General features: G+C 43.6%; 1 protein-coding gene across 5 annotated transcripts in view; it reads left to right on the forward strand.

Moving 5' to 3' along the window:
* The window catches only part of CACNA1A (calcium voltage-gated channel subunit alpha1 A), a 269,886-nt gene that overhangs the window by 55,284 nt on the left and 197,367 nt on the right, over positions 1-17,235 (forward strand). For 4 of the 5 annotated variants that reach the window (XM_081900883.1, XM_081900882.1, XM_081900884.1 and 1 more), the window contains exon 3: positions 4,484-4,776. In XM_081900883.1, coding sequence (XP_081757009.1) covers positions 4,484-4,776 — 293 coding nt within the window. Of the gene's footprint in view, positions 1-4,483; positions 4,777-6,068; positions 6,141-17,235 lie in introns of those variants that run through there. The other variant, XM_081900885.1, reaches the window with a different exon arrangement.

The raw sequence follows: 17,235 nt of genomic DNA on the forward strand, positions 1-17,235 counted from the left end.
GGCTAGGACCATCAGGCCTAGGGGCCGAATGCAGCCCTCCAGGCCTCTTCCTCTTGGGACTCTCTCCAGGCCACACACTCTCCCCTGCCACAACCCTCGCTGGCCCTGCCTCACATCCTCCTTGGGTGTTTTTGCCTGGCTGGAATGTGCCCTTGAACTCATTTGATGCCTCTTGCTTTCCTGGATGGAGAGCAGATAGATGTTTGTGTGTGTAAGTTTTACATAAATTGCTCCACCTACTTTTGCCTCTGGCCCCGCCCCACCACTGGCATATGGCCCCAAGAAGGTTTCCCAGAAGGGAATGTGGCCATTGAATTGAAGGTTCCCTACCTCCGGGAAAGAGGATTGCTGGCTAAATTGCTCCCCCTGAAATCTTGAGTGTCACGCTGCTTGGATTAAAATGGCTTATTGGCTGGGAACGTTTCCCACACAATCACACACCTACAAAATAAATGTTTGCGGCAGCGTAGAAGAGATCCCCAGCAATCAAAGAAAGATGCTGCTCACGAATACCAGTTTGTCACATGGAGGCAGTTTCTGCAAGGTTAATTCAATGTTGTATCCTTTGTTGGGCGTACATTTCATGTGAAGTAGCCGTAAGTCTTGTAATTCTCAAACCAGTGGAATGGGTCCAGATTTATACCAGGGTAGATAAACCCAGAACCTAGAACTACAGTGAAAAGGTTTATTTATGCTATAAAAACTTAATGTAATGGTCCTACTGGATCAGGTAGAAGACCCGTCTAGTCCAGCATCCTGTTTTCACAGTGGCCAATACAATCCTTGTGAGAAATCCGCAAGCAGGACATGAGTGAAGTAGCATTCTCCCCACTTGTGATTTCCAGGGCTTGGCATTCAGAAACATCCTGCCTCTGAAGGTGGACATAGCCATAGACAGGACATATATATGTCCTAACAACCATAGGTAGCCTTATCCTTGTCTAATCTTCTTTTAAAGTCATCCAAGTTATGTCTTGTGGGAGCTTATTCTAAAGGTTAACTGTGCACTGTGTGAAGAAGTAATTTATTTTGTCTATCATTCATCTTCTAACATGTTCAGTGCTATTGGAGAGGGGGAAAAACGACCGAATTTCTCTACGCCATGTGTAATTTTATAAATATCAATCACAACCCTGCCGTGTTTCTCCAGTGAAAATAGGGACGTCATATTCCATCCCATCCAACATTTCCCAACAAAAATAGGGGCATCCTGTTCCCCTTACTTGCTTTTCTTTTCTAAACTAAAACTCCCCAAATGTTTTAACCTTTCCTCAAATGAGGGTTGCTCCACCCCCTTAAACATTTTGGTTGCCCTTCTCTGAAACTTTTCAAACTCTATAATATTCCTTTTTAGGTGAAGCAACTGGAACCACACACAGTATTTCAAGTGTGGTTGCAGCATAGATTTTAAAAATGGCATTATGATATTGGCATAAAAAAAATTCTCAAGCCCTTTCCTAATGATCCCTGACATGGAATTTGCCACACACTGTGTCAACATTTCCACTGAGCCTATCCACTATAACCCCAAGTTCAGTCACCAGCAGCTCAGACTGTATTACCATAATCATTAAATTATATATATTTTTTGTCCAATATATATCACTTTATACTGGCTTACATTTAGCTGCATTTGCCATTTTACTGCCTAGTCACCAAGTTTGGAGAGATCCTTTTGGAGCCCTTCACAATCCCTTTTGTTTTAACCAATTTTTTTTTCTTAAAAAAATGTTCAGGGGCACTCTCATTTTGACTCAAGAAAATCACCATTTTATAGTTCAAATTGGGGGAAGTAAATACAGTAAATGGACAAAAGTACAAAGATTCACAAAATGTTTAGGGGTATGCGTACTCCTGCAGACCCCCAGAAAAAAGCACTGGTTTTTTGAGCAATTTTGTATCATCAGCAAAAATTATGAGCACACTGCTGGCCCCCAACTCCAGATTGTTTATGAACAAGTTAAAAGGCACAGGTCCGCTTTCTAAATGCCTTCTTTGGAAGAACTGCCCATTTATTCCTACTCCTTACTTCCTATTCCTTAACCAATTGCTGATCCATAGGAGCAGTGCTATTTTTCTAGAAAAAAAGGTGGTGGAACTCACCATGAACACCTCCCTTGTTCTCCTATAGTGGCAATGGTGCCAACCTGAGAGGTGCCAGTTTCGGTGAGTTCCAGCTGAAAAAAAAGCTCTGCCTAAGAGGATTCCTCTTAACCCATGACTGCTTGGGCAAGGGACTTTTTCAAAAGCATTTGGGAAATCTTAAATACACAAGGTTGACTGGATTACCTCTATATGCTCTCATTAGCTGAACTGAGCTCACAGTCCAACCCTGTTTGTATAGTGGTGTAGCAAAGACAACACTGGAGCTACTAGAACTATTTTAGCAAGTGGGGTGTCAGTTTGGCTGACTTGCTCAGATATCTCAGCTTTATGTCCATGACACATGCACTTTACAGTTCTGTGCCACACACATGCAACCATCTGCACATTTCGACTTTGCAGATGGCACACTGACTTGTGTATGCACATTTACACTTGCATGCCTTACTAACACTCGCTCCAGCAGTATCGCATTTCTTACATTGCACGGCGGTTCTAACATTGCCCCCACTTCCACCCCAGGACTTGGTAGTTGCCAACTGCTTTCACTATAAAATGTGTAAAGTAAGGGAAGCCCATTCTGACCTGATTTTTATACCAAATGAGGGCATGAAGGCGGGGTAGAGATATTCATGTTCCTGCTTTCCAGTAGAAAGATCTAAGTCTACATCAGAGAATTGACATCAGTCTAATCTGCCAGGGTGTGGGCTGCTGAGAGATGCCATTTGTATGCAGGTTTTTCCTACCCCATCAAGCTGTGTGTGTGTGTGTGTGTGTCCTTCTCTCCCTGTAGAAACCCAACTGGGTTTGGTTGGGCTGTAGCCCCTGCTATTGGTTCTAGGCCATCATGTGCCAAGCCTGACCGAGGCTTTGGGATGCTCTGTGCTTGCATTAAATCGATCCACTGCTGCACATTAGAGCTCAACCTGCCAGTGAATCAGACCTTTTCTTTCTTTTTTTCCATTTTCTCTCCCTGCCTGCCTGCCTGCCTGCCTCCCTCCCTCCCTCCCTAACACCAGTCTTATTTTAGCTTACCCAAGAGGAGGAGGAGGCGGTGGAGGAGAGGAGGAGGAATACAGGGCAGGAAAAAATACTAGACATTGCAGCAACCAGGGAACCCTTATGAGTAGATGGTGGATGGCAACTACTTCTCTTGTCTCTCTCATTTTTGGATTTTACAGGATGTCGTTGCTGCATTCAACTCCAAGCTGAGGCAAAACCGACACACACGCTCTCTTTTTCTGTGTCTCTCACACGCACACACACTCATACACGCAATCACACGGGAAAAAGGCAGGAAGAGAGACCGCTGGATAGCAAGAAGGGGGGGAGCACAGCCTTCAGCTTCAGAAGCTTAAAGAGAGCCCAAACCATTTCGCCTTCAGATTTTGGACAGTGCTGAAGATAACAGGATGAAGCTCCTGTGAAAAGAAACCTTTGGAGGGGGGGATTTTCTTTTGATTTTAGGGTGTCTTTGGGGGTTTTTGTGTGTGTGTGGGGGGGGTATTTTTCTGCTTTTTAAAAAAAGAAATATCTTTTTTCCCCCATCACCAATGCAGTACTTTATTTCTCTATCAGTGAGATGGGAGGGCATGTACTGATTTCATAAATCTTACAGAAAAATATATATATGTGCTTTTTTTTTCTTTGCGAGTGCAAACATTTGCCAAGCTGTCCGGCACAGAGGAAGCCTGCATTTCTCCCATCAAATTGCATTGCAAATACCTAGACAGTGAGCCTAATTTTGATGGCATCTTTTTATTTTTATTTTTATTTCAATTTCCTTTCCCTCTGGGCTTGAGAAGAGAGGCAGGAGCAAGGAACTGGTGCATTTGATTTCTTTAATTGCATTTTTTCCCTCCCTCAGTGGGGAGGAGGTGCTGCTGTCGCTACATTTAATTGTCATTTCCCCCTCCTCTCCCTCCCAGTGGCAATGCATTTTTTATTCTTTAAACTGAAATATTTTTAACTGATGGTGCATTGATTCTTTTTCTTTTTCATTGTAATTAATTTTAGGGGCATTTTGGTGCATTGGTCTTTTTGCTCCCCCCCCCCACCAATTGCAACCCACAATTTTGGGGTGATTTTCCCCCCTTTCTTTTTCTGGGGTGTGGCTCCCACCCCGACAATTGCAACCTTTTGGGCAGAGGGTGGGGAATTTGTTCATCGCTTCCCCCACCCCCCCCTGCAACGGGAGGCGAGAGTGACAATGTCCAGGATCTCTGCTGCTTTTCCCGACCGCTCTCCAGCTTGAGTGCCCCTCCCTCTGCTGCAAGCTTCCCTAGCAGCATCCTACAGCAGCCGATGGGATGTGATGAGCTTCTTCTTTTCTCCGGCAGCATCCTCAGCGGCGTAACCCCCGGCCCTTTGCTCTTTACAGGATGGCTCGGTTTGGAGACGAGGTGCCAGCCCGCTATGGGGCAGGAGGTGCAGGGGGAGCTGGCTCCGGAACGGCAGGCGGCGGAGGTGGCCGGGGTGCCGGGGGCGTCCGGCAAGGTGGTCCCCCGGGGGCCCAGAGGATATACAAACAGTCAATGGCCCAGCGAGCCCGCACCATGGCACTCTACAACCCCATCCCCGTCCGGCAGAGCTGCCTGACTGTCAACCGCTCCCTCTTCCTCTTCAGTGAGGACAACGTGGTGAGGAAATACGCCAAAAAGATCACCGAATGGCCATATCCTTTCTGTGGGGGGGGGGAGGGCTTCCAGCAACCTAGGCCGCAGTGAACATCTCAAACTTAAGGGGGAAAGAGCAATGGCAAAGCCTGTGTCCCACTTTGGCTCCTGCCTGCATGCCTGGCCCACCCTGTCTCTATGCATGAAGCCCACCTGCACATCCCCCAACCCAGCGGCTGCATACCCATCCCATTCATGCACCACATCTGGATCATTCCTGCATGTGCTACCCCACCTAGTCAGCAAGGGACCTTTATCTTCCACCCTGATTTCTCAAGGCACGATTCAGATGCATGTATGCAACCCTCGAGGCTGACAGCTCTGTCACTGAATGCATCCTTGCTCTGATCCATCTAGCTGAAATGCTTAATTGATGTATTGCTCCCCCCCCCCATGTCTCTCTGCTGATTTTAAGTTGTATATTGCCTCATGGATTTCTCTCTCTCTCTCTCTCCCTACATGCAAGCCTCCCTTGTGCAGGGGCCAGTTGCCTCTCACCAAGCCAAGCTTCTCCTGCTTTCTTTATTCCTCCCTTCTCTCCCCCATCCCACTTTACCTCTAATACCTGTTATTGAGCTGCTCTTTCAAGCCAGCTGTCTTTCATCCATGCAAAGGCGGGTGGGGAGGGAGGATGGGGAGGAAGGAGAGGACGAGGAGGACCGATAGCATCAGTTTTCATTTCCTCTGGCTCAGGGTTTTGGAGACTGCATTTGTTAGTCATGCCTTCATTTCCCCTTCTTCAGGCAGAGGGGCATATGGGGCCAGGCTTTTCATGTGCCATCTGGAAAGTCAGCAATCAACTTGGTTCCCAGAGGTGTGCTGTGGAGAGTGGGGCTTCAAAGCACTGTGTCTAGCTAGTTGCGCAGAAAATAAAGGCCCTTATTAATGGGGGAATTGTCAGGTAGTGTTGAGACAGGAGGAGCCAACCTCAGCCTAGTCTCTAGAAAAGGCACATGGTGGGCAAAGAGCAACCTAATAGAGGCCCTCTGAGCCAAGTGTAGCCCCCATACTAGAGACAGAAATCAAGAGAAAGGGATGTGAAACTGAACCATCAATACGTTCCACTGAGCACATTTCCCCCCTCCTCCACCCTCCCAGTTTTGAGGTCCAGCATGAGATTTCAGTGCCCCTCTTCATTGATTCATGGGTCTGCTATCCGTTATCTACTATCCAAGTCCTAGATATGTTCAGAGAGCCCAGGGCAGTATTTTGGGAGTGGCATAGGGTGGTGAGAGATATAGGAGGCATGTTGGGTTCATCTGCCTCTGCTGGGCCTTGCAGGGGGAGAGGGGGCTTCTCAGGTCCTCTGATGGTGGAGAAAAATGCAAGATCCGCAGCCGCTGCCTCCCTCACATCAACTCGGTATGTAAAAGATCTTGCTTTCTGTTATAATAGTTTGTATAGTACTTTGTATCTTGTATGGGTCTTTGGGTTTCATAGACTCTAAACCTATGCCTACCTTGCTTAGAAAAGTTTAGTGTCTGCTACGAGTCAGAATATGGTTTAGGGACAACATATATTATGCCTGGAGAGGTAATTGTTATTTTGGAATGTGCTAAAAATCCTGACACAAGGGGCTAAAATATGAGGCACAAGCAAGGGGCTAAAATATGAGGCAGATTGCAGGGAGATGCTGTATTCTAGAGCAGGTGTGCTGTGTGTGTGTGTGCGTGTGTGTGTGTGTGTGTGTGTGTGTGTAGAAAGTCTTTCTAAAGTGTAGTTGTGTTGTACACAGCGTTTGTGTGTGTGCAATTTTGTCATCTGTGTGTGAGAGGGAATATACATTTTGTTTACAGGAAAGTGAAGGCAGAGCAAGTCTCTTGAAACCAATGAGTTAATGCAGGTGTAACAAGTCAATTGGGTTACATTGCTGGTTCCTTTCTTATCATACAGTAGATACTTGCAAATGTGATTTTCTTAAAATACATACATTGAAAATGATCAAGCCCACTATTGAAATACGGATTACCGAGCATGAGCACTGCAGATATTTGATGTTAGTAAAAGTGGGTACTGAAGAAAACTGTAGGGTGGATGGGTGGAGACAGATGTGTGATGGATAGATGAAAAGCGAATCAGCCAAACTCCTCTCTGTTTACTGTAATTGTTTATAGATCCCGAGAATCTATTGAAGTATCATGTTGTTTGTGCTTTATTTATTGTTTCATGTGAGTTTGCAATGCTCCTTTTGTTTTTAGGGAGAGGAATGTGATAAAATGTGGGAGTTTGGTCGTGATGAGAGCAGTTTAATCCTGTAGATGAAGTGCTGGCTTCCCTCCCCCCTTCCTGATAATCCAGATTGTAATCTCAGAACAACCGCAATCTTATGGGATTACGTTCGGCAAGTTATCCTAGTAATCCTTTTAGACTTAATTTATATCTGTAAAATGAGAATAAACAAATCACGGCTTATAGGGTGAGTTTGTTGGAAGGATAAATGAGACAAGGATTGCAGTGCCCTTTGCACAATAAAAAAAAGTATTATAGACAATGGCCACAATGTCTGAGCCCTGTGGGTACATGAGGGGCCCATTGTCAGTTATGGCAGATAGAGCTGTGTAACCACACAGAACTTTTCTACCTCACTACCCTAGCCTTCAATGTGGGAGCCCTGTTTCAATGCACAAGGCTACCTCATTTTCATTATTAATGGAAATCATAGCTATCATCTGTCTAAAAAAACCCCAGTTCATCTCCAACAATTTCTCCTTTTGTTACACTTTCCCTAGTGTCCCATCATATTCTTCTAACATTCCATCACGCTGTAGATTAGGGGCTAACGATGCTTAGGCAAACCTGCCCCTCCAAAGGGTGGTGTCTTCTTCTCCTCCATTGCCAGCCAAGAGAGGTTGCTTTTGCGGCACTTGGATGTGGTATTTGGGGCAATGCAGATTGTTGCCTTGGCTTGCTGTGCTCCCCATCCCTCCATCCCATCTCAAAGTGATCATCCAGCAAAACTAAAGGTCGACAGCCAGGCTCTAGCATGACTAAGAAATGGATGAAAGGGTAGAATCCTATGGATAATGGCTGGATCAATTCTGAATGAATTCTGTTAAGTTATTGGGACAAAGTGATTACAATGTAGGGCTAAGGTGAGAAGGAATCCCATTTCTTTCTACAGGTGCTGGAATCATTAGAGTCAGGTTTAACCCTCTGCACTAATGGCTGCTGTTCATTCCTGTAGGGGAAAAGTAAAGCGCTTATACTTGCCTATTGGGAGACTCTGTAGCTCCTTGAGGAGTAGAACAAGGTTCCATCTTCCCCTGCTGAAAGCAGATGTAGGGTGAAAGAAGGAAGGCATATTTTTTTGTACTCCCCACCCTGCAAAATCAGGACCTGAGTTCAGAATGGAGAAATGTGGAGCGTTTTATTAGTTGGTTAATATAATTTATATTATGTTTTTCAAAATAATACTTAATAGTTGCACAAAAATAAAATGTAATAGTGAAAATGCATTTAAAAATTTCAAATGTAAAACACATCGGGATCAAAACCTTAAAAAAACCCTCCAACAACCACAGTTGGAATTATAAATTGCCCTCCAGAATAAGAAGGTTCACAATACCTGTCTAAAAACAGGAAGTGGAGACTTGCTAGATCTCTCCCGGCTTCTGTCCCTCCCCTCCCCCTTTCTGAATGCCCCTTCTGGATTGGGTGGCAGGGGAAATGTATGTTATCAAGGGCCTGAGCCCCACCTGTGATAATGGCCCCAGTGATGGACAGTGGAGTGTGGATGGAGAAGTATAGGAGGGGGGAAAGGGCTAGAACCCTCTGTTCTTTTCCACCTTGCAATTGTTGGGATGTTTGCTAATTACTAATAATGGGCATGTGGATTCACACAGGTTTTTAATTTTTATTTTTAAGGACTATACTGTAAACACTGGTGCAGGAGTAGGGAATACTGATTGGTGCCAAAAGATTGTTATCTTTGTATCCACGCAAGGTTGTCGTATTTGTATGTAAGAGCTAGCACTGGATTTAATATATCTGGCATGATGTATTTGAACTCGGGTTCTCTCTGAGAACATTCCTAAATCTAGAAAACACACACTTGAATCTCCAGGTGGGTAGGAAAGCAAGCTTCTTTCTGGCATAGAATTGAAGGTACTCTCACCATCCAAAAGGCCACACACTGCCCCATGTCTAAGGCTGCGTTAGCCAGGGTGGAGCTCTCATTCCCTCACCAACCACCCATGTCTTTTGTGGAAGTGGAAGTCCTACTCATTGGGCAAAATGGATGATCCAGCCATTTCTCAGAGCAAGTTTAGGGGCTTGCAAAAAAAGCCGCAGAGGACCAGAGCTATTCTAAGCCTTGAGAAGTTTCTCTTGGACCTTGACTAGAGCTGGCAAATGATGAAGAGTTCTAGCCTGTTCTAACCACAGGGACAACATTGAATATTCTTAAGAAAGAAGCTGTGGAAGGGGAAGTGTGAGTGACTCATGTTTTTTCTCTCCAGTTTCCAAAAAAAGGTGATGTCTATATTTCCCATAGGAAGATACACATTACTTCTGCACCAGGATGGGGGAAGAGCACATCTCTATGTAGGGGATAAATGCATGCCACCCTGCTTTGTTCAGAATTTAAGGACAGTGAGGAAGATGAAGAATATGTCACCCACACTTCCTCTAATACTGTGTATCTAGGAGGTTGGTGTTCAATGTACTAGGACTTGGACTTAAATGGGTTTACTGGGGGCAGGGTCTTTTTCAGCCAGAACTCACCGGAACTCAGTTCTGGCACCTCTCAGGTGAGCGCCATTGCCATTATAAGAGAACAAGGGAGGCGTTCATGGTCAGTTCCAGCATCTCTTTTTCTAGAAAAATAGCACTGACATGGGGCATGTTCAACCAAAACAAAGCAGGTTTGGGGGTACAATATACTAGGATGCACCCCTGCTCTAGCCTCAGTGAAATGAATGAATCTTCATTCTTGTGCAGGTCTCATTTAATTCACAGGGGCTTGCACAAAATAACTTCCAGGCAGATTGTGCCCTATGACTGGCTGGGGGAAATTGTGCTAGTCCTTTATGCTGCTGTTAGCACTTAATTTTTCCAAGAATGCATCTTATGTAACAGCGTTAGTTAGAACGAGGATGTGAGTGTACTATTGAGTTGGCATTAAAAACACGGATGCAGTGGTTATATGCTGTGTGTATACTCTACAGACAGATGGGCACAAATAAAAACTGGCAGCGAACTGCTTAATTAGTGCAACTGGCCCATTATTGTTTGCATGCTATGGTTATAAAAACAATACCTGTTGTGGCATGAGGTTAGATGGCGTTTGACAATATTGGTGTGCTTTCTGCACTGAGAGCTGCTTTGGATGTTGTCAAAGAAAAGCAGCGAGTCAAAAGCGCAGTCACTTTCTCATTTGGCTGGTGGCACTTTAGGAGCTTATGTGTTTGACCACAGGGTGAGATGCGAAAGTTCTCCTTTGAATGTTACTAGAAATACAAATGTTACAAGAAGCCAAATGGCAGAAGTATATTCTAATATTTGGCTGACGGCACTTCTGCAGTAATGTCTGAACCCCTCTAAAACAGGCCTACAGTACTCAAAATTCTGCAAAAATCACCTCACAGTCTTAGAAAAACAGAAATAGTTGAAGCTGAGCTTCCAGCTGTCATTACTGGGGTTGGATCTTGTAATTAGTTGCAGTGGTTTGTTGTTGGGAAAATGTAGTTCTTTTCTCAGCTAGTTGTACCTGTTGCACTTGAAATGTTATACTGCAGATATATAGGTGTTGTGGGCATCAATAACAATGCTAGGGATTTATTTGATGACAGTGCATCATTCTCGTCTGATGTTGTATTGAAACAAAGGGTTTTTTTTTAAAAAAAAACACTTTCACATGTCACTTCCATTTTTCAAAGGAATCCTTTTTTTGAGGCTGCATCCTCTGATCATCTTGGTTCTGTGTCCCTTTGAGGATTTCTCTATAAAATGGCAGATTTTGAATTCAGTTGTCTATTTTTCATCATACAGCATTTCATTGCAGTCACCCAGTTTATTGTGTAGTCAGTGGTCATTAAACAGATGAACTAAACAACAATTGTGTGTGTGTAAGTAAATTGGATTCCCCCACCTATCCAAGTCTGCATATGTTCATTGGCACTTGAAGACACTGGCTGTCATCTGTCATTTTATCCCGTATATTGTGAGATCTTCTTATAGTTTTGAATCTATGTACATATGACCAACAGGGTTCTGGAGGGCACCAGGGTGAGGAATGTTGAACTAGAACATCCTTTTCCTTGTGTTGGTAGGCTCTGCTGAATAACTCCAATTATTTTTGCAGAAACTGTGCTAATGGTTCTTCAAATTACCATATTTTTAGTGAGTCTGATAATTCTGTTGATTCCCACATTATTTAATAATTTCACTGCTCTTGACTTGAAGTCATGCTTATTGGATGGCAATGTCCAAGGTTATTTTTGCTGCCTAAAAGAAAAGTATTTATGTTAGCTCTTTTCAAGCCATCTTTCAGGAGCCAGTTTTAGTGGTGTTTACATACATGGATTAGTTCAGCTATTTTGTATAAGATCTTCCCCAACTCTTGGATGATTGTTATATTGTCCCCCAATATGTTTATCAATTTAAACTTCTCAGACAACAGTTTGAACCTTTTTATCTCTTGGAAATTGTTGTTCTTATCCATGTCATAGCCGTGATATATTTCATCTGCAATTAAATTTCCTTCAATTTGATACAGTGTTAATTTGACAAGTGAGATGACATTAATCTGGTAATCAGCTCCTTCAAATCAAAATTGAAAAGTAGGCTATACCTTGGAATGCTTGGCTATTATTTTAGGTTTCTATCCCCGTTAAAATCCTATCCCCCACTCCTATTGAAAATTGGGAAACTGAACCCAATTTAGCCCTTCTGTTTATTGTATTTACTGGCTGGGAGCTGGGGAATATTGCTCAAGAGAAAGGAAAAGGAACTCCTGGTTCCTGGCAAGATTTGCATTTGCACCTGTTTCATTTGTATTATGCATGTTTTCTCAATCATGCAAGGTGAATGTGAATTACACACTATAAACACCACAGTGTATGTGCAGCAATTTCAGTAAACATGTAGTCCCACCATATTCTAAGCAAGTATCAATCTACTCATAGATTTCATTTAGCTTCCCTTTCATGGCCTTGATGTCATTGATTGCTCCTCTTACACCTTTATGGTCTAATGGCTCCATCACCCAATTCCCAGCTGACTTCCTCCTCCTGATGTAGTTAAATAAAAACATGAAACCCTTATTGTTAGCATTTCTGTCTTCAGCTCCTCAAATTTCTTCTGGAGTGTCATATTACAATCTTACATTTAACTTGCCAGAAGTGATGCTCATAAACTATTCAGGGATTCAGATTGCACAATCTCATTAGCCACTTTAGTATCACCATATTCTTACAAATTACTCCTTTAGGTTGCAACCAATATACACGTTTGCCTGGGAGCAAGTCCGACTGAACACTATTGAGGTTACTTCTCTGAGTATAGGATTTCAGTTTGACAAATCCTTGGCTATGCTTCCTAGGACCCACGTACCTACGGGACCGCCTCTCCTGGTATGCCTCGCAGAGGACCTTGAGGTCCACAAATGACAACACTTTGGAGGTCCCAAGTTGCAAGGTGGTTAGATTGGTTTCATCTAGGGCCAGGGCCTTTTCAGTACTCACCCTGACTTGGTGGAATGCTCTTTCACAAGAGACTAGGGCCCTGCAGGACTTGACACCTTTCCACAGGGCCTGCAAGACAGAGCTGTTCCGCCTGGCCTTTGGTTTGGACTCAGTCTGACTCTTATGTTTCCTTCCCCTTATGGTTTTGATCTATGGGCTACTATTAAAATGAGGCTACATTTTAAATTGTATTTTTAACCTGTATTTTAAATTGCCCCTCATGTTTTTATTGTAATTTTACTGGTGTTAGCCGCCCTGAGCCCAGCTCTGGCCGGGGAGGGCGGGATATAAATAAATATTATTATCATTATTATTATTATTATTATTATTATTATTATTATTATTATGAACAAAAGGGGAAAACACTGGAACTTTAGCTTTGATTATTGACAGGAGCAAGCCAGCAGAAAATCACACTGAGCAGGCTAAAGTTACCTTTTTATTAGCAAAGCAGGAGTGTCAAGCCTAATGAGCACAGCAACTCCGGTCTTGTCCCCCTGAAGCAGTTGCTGAGACTAAAGGTTCCTTCCTTCCCACAGCCAGCTATGTCTCTTCCTCTCTTGGGTCCCCCCCCCCCCAAGCAATCGGAGACTGTGCCTATGTGCTTGCCTTTTCTCCTCCCACTACATGCTTCTCATAGTTCTAGGAGGGCAGGGAGAAAGGGAGCTTGTCACAGCAAGGGGGGAGACACCCATGATTTTGCACCAGCTTGACTCAAATCTGCCTCTTGGCCTCCCTCATCCCATTCTCCTGCTTCAGCTTCTGACTGATTCTGGACTTCTTTCTGGTACAGACTCGCTCAGTTGACTAAGCCCTGTTACCTCTTCAGCTTCTGACACCTCCCCCTCCTCCTAGTCTTCTCGATCCTCCTCTGACCACTCATCATAAAACCACCAATCCCTGGGCTCTGAGCCTTCTTCCCTTGGGGCTCACCAGTTGGTTCCTCCCATTATTCCTCTGTGCCCAACCTGTCCATGACAGTTATTCAGCAGCAAGCATTTTATTTGTGTGTTCTGTGCATGCAAGAGTAAATGCTTCCTCTCGTGAAAAGTGGGGGGTTGTGTAAGCACGCTGTGGTGATTTACTAGAGCGTTTCCCTTTACATGGGCAGTCAGCCCATGTAAATCAGTGGTCCCACTTCAATAATGTTATACATGCCATCGTTTGGAAATGCAAGAAAGAGACATATGCCAGTACTTTGACCTTCTATCACTGTTTCCATTGCCAATGATTCACTTCAGTCCCATCTTTAAATGTTACTTCACCTGGACAATTTCGAAAATGACCGCTGTGTGCAAATATGCATGATCGCTCTTGGTCACCTCTGTGTTCATTAAGGTATGGCAGATATTTTTTTTAATTACAGCAATATATTTTTTAATTAAAAAAATAGGACTGGAGAATATATGGTACAAAAGCAACAGCGACAGGCTCAGGGGTGACTCTCCTGAAAGGAGAGTGAAAGTGGTTCACGAGAACATTGCCAAGAAAAGGCTCCCTTCCTCACTTCTGAGTGTGTCGCCGTGACTCATAGTGTGGAAGATTATTACTTCCTCTCTGAGAAGCTGTTCCATCATGTGAACTATGCGTAGTCCGTTTATGCGTTCAATGTAAATTATGGGGAAACTAGCAAAGGAGGACTCTAGATGCTCCCGTGAGAGAATGTGATTCTATAGGTGAATATGACCTAGTTTGTGCCCCACCCCAACAATATACATAATGAATAGTACAGAAGGAAAGTACATATATCAAGTAGCATCTACAGAGGGACATAATGAGGTCATTGGTTTTTGAGGGATATTACAGTTTTTCAGAAACATACCAACCATTTTGTCAATTTCCCCATGAGAACATTTTAGTAAAAGTTGGCAAAGAGGAGGTAATACTTTTAAGAGCTGCCAAATAGAAAAGAAAAAGATCTAACAAAAATTCATAGAAATTGATCTCAGGATAGAAGCACAATGCTAATTATGCATTGCATGTATAGAGTTGCTGCCTGGCTATTTCCGCCCCCTTTCAACTCAGTTTTAAATTCATATACAATGAAATATGCACCAGCCCTCTTTTTTCCTCTTCTTCAGAGAGACATTGCAGCCCTGGGTATATTTCCATATTGGTGTCACTGAGTCAAATCAGAAGACAGCCTGATCTCTTGCCAACCAGGTGACCATTCTTAGTCCAGAGAGACACTGTCATTGATCCCTCCAGAGAAAGAATCTTCTACATTGAGAATACTGGCCCTACTCCACTCTCTAATTGTATACATATTAAATTCATTGGGCAAATTCCAGATTCTCTCCTGAGCTTGTATTTTTGCCTCCAGGTCACACCCAGAACTTACTTAGACAGTTAGTTGAAAATGTGCCTCTCTCACATCTTGGCCTCTGTGAGAATCCCTGCAATGCTAAAACAATAGTGCAAAATTGAGTTGATGCATAATGAATGGCAAGGTAGCTTTTCAATAAGGAACATAGCCTTGTTACAGAGTTAGCTATGCTGCTGTCTCCTATCCTTCATTTCTTTTTGGGGACACACACACACACACACACACACACACAATGCAGATAGCAAAGCAGGAGATGCAAAAAGGGGGTGTGCATGGAGGCTGATGCTGGCTAATCCCAATGAAAATCTCTTGCTAGAGTAACCTGGGCTCTGAGTTCTGCTGTGGTCTCAAGTCAGAGTCCGAAAATTGTCAAAGGAATTCTCCCACACTTGGCTTGCTTTGACTCTCATGGGGCCCCTTCTTTACAAGCTCAGCACTGGTATAATATGATACGGGCAGGACTGTTGTCTCTCTCATTTTCAGTGATGTCACAGGGACTATCCAAAAGGAACCTGAAACACTTGTGCTACCACAATGAAGAGAGCAGTTGCTGTCTCCATATACTGCTAGAGAATGGGGAGAAATTGGATTCAGTGTACACTTTGAGGCTAATCTATCTAATTTGCACTTTCTGAAACAATTTGAGAACCAAAACCTGCAAAATTTGCACGTATCTGGATTTTGTGATGCAGTTGTCCAACCAACATTCATTATTTGCAAAAGTTCATATACTGGGGCATGTTGATTGCAATAATGTAAACATTAGTTAAAACTGCATACCAAAATGTATTGATTGTGAATCCTGCCCATTGTGATTCAAAGGCTAGGAAACTGTGTTACTCATAAAGCAGAAACACCTGGTTTGGGGAAGATGTCTGAATCGCATCCAGCATATGAGAACATCTATATAAAGTGTAGTCATCCTAAGTGAAACCTGCAAGAAAATGGATAGGATTCCAGCCATTCCATTCCATTCCATTCCATTCCTCCCCTCCTCCATTCAGTCAGCAAACCAGGCCCACTAAGCATACCCAGTACTCAATTGACTTTTGGGGGGGGGCTCCCTCTTAGGGACCCGCTCCCTCCAATTTTGCTTTACTATTTATCTCATCAGTCTCAAGTCAATCTGTGGTGACTTTTGCAAGTGCGTTCAGCTAAGGTGTGGTGCTTTCTGGATCTCCTGCCATTCCACTGAGCTATCAAAATATAAGGTTCAGTCCTTTAAAACACTTCTGCCACAATTGTACTTCCTTCCACCCTTTTTCAGTAGCATTTCTGGCACTGGGGGTGCTTTTGTAGAAGATACTTCAGTATAAAATCCTAAGAACCTGGCTGGATGAGACCAAAGGTCCAGCTAGTTTAGCTTCCTATTCTAACAGCAGCTAACCAGATGCCTCTGAGAAGTCTGCAAGCAGGCTATAGCACTCTCCCTTCTTCTGAGGCCCGACAATTGGTGTACAGAGGCATACAGATGCATGCTACTTCTGAGAGTGGATATAGAACGTGATGTAGGGAAGTTTTTTAAGAGGCTTGTGGCTTCAGGAATTCGATCCAATTTCAAGTTACCACTTTTCATTGGTGCTTATATATTGACACATTTCCTTGAATCACTTGGAGCAGTTTCCTCTGCAAGCGCCCTTTCTGAACATCACTTGCTCTCTTCTGGTAGCATACAACTTTACATTGCATGCATTGATCAGGAGAGGAGGAGGCGGCGGAGGAGAGAACTAATATGTAGATGCTACTAACCCTATACTGTGGGTTGCATTAGATGACTGTGTGGATTGTTCAATGCTGGAGGCTCATCCCTTGCGTAAGTAAGTTTAAGCATGTGCTGATATTGTTCAAGATTTGGCTCTGTGCAGATAGTTAAACACCTGGAACCTGACTTGGATCCTCTGCACAGAAGTATCAGAATTAAGAGGCAGGATAGAGAATCGCTTCCAACTAATACTATTGCAAAGGTCATGTGTGCCCAATGGCACTGGCAGGTTTGGGATAGCTAGATGGAGAAGCTTCTCCTTCTCCTTCTTCTTGTTTGCTAAGGCCAATAAGGCATAGAATTACCTGTGTTTGAACCTGCAAGTCTATCTGAGTGGATTTATCAGGGGAAGGTCACAGGGGTAAGCATCACCTGGAGTCTAATATTACAACCTGGATGTGTGGGCCCTGCTTTTGCTATCCCAGCAGGTTGGAGCAAAATGACAGAAATATCTTTTCCATCTGATTTGGTTGTTGTGGGCATTCTTCTTTTCCTTCATCAGCCTTTCCTTGGAGAATAGCTTTGAGGAGTTATCCAGGAAGAGGCTGGGATAATTAATGGATTTTTACTGGTCCACTTCACAGATCACATTGAACCATACTTTTAAACAAACTGTGGTTTAATATGAATGCGTTGCATGCTGATGCGCAAGGGTCAACAGTTCTTGCTACACCTGCTGCCACACAG

Source organism: Podarcis melisellensis, assembly GCF_964234715.1.
Source record: "Podarcis melisellensis genome assembly, chromosome: 2".
Classification (NCBI taxonomy): domain Eukaryota; kingdom Metazoa; phylum Chordata; class Lepidosauria; order Squamata; family Lacertidae; genus Podarcis; species Podarcis melisellensis.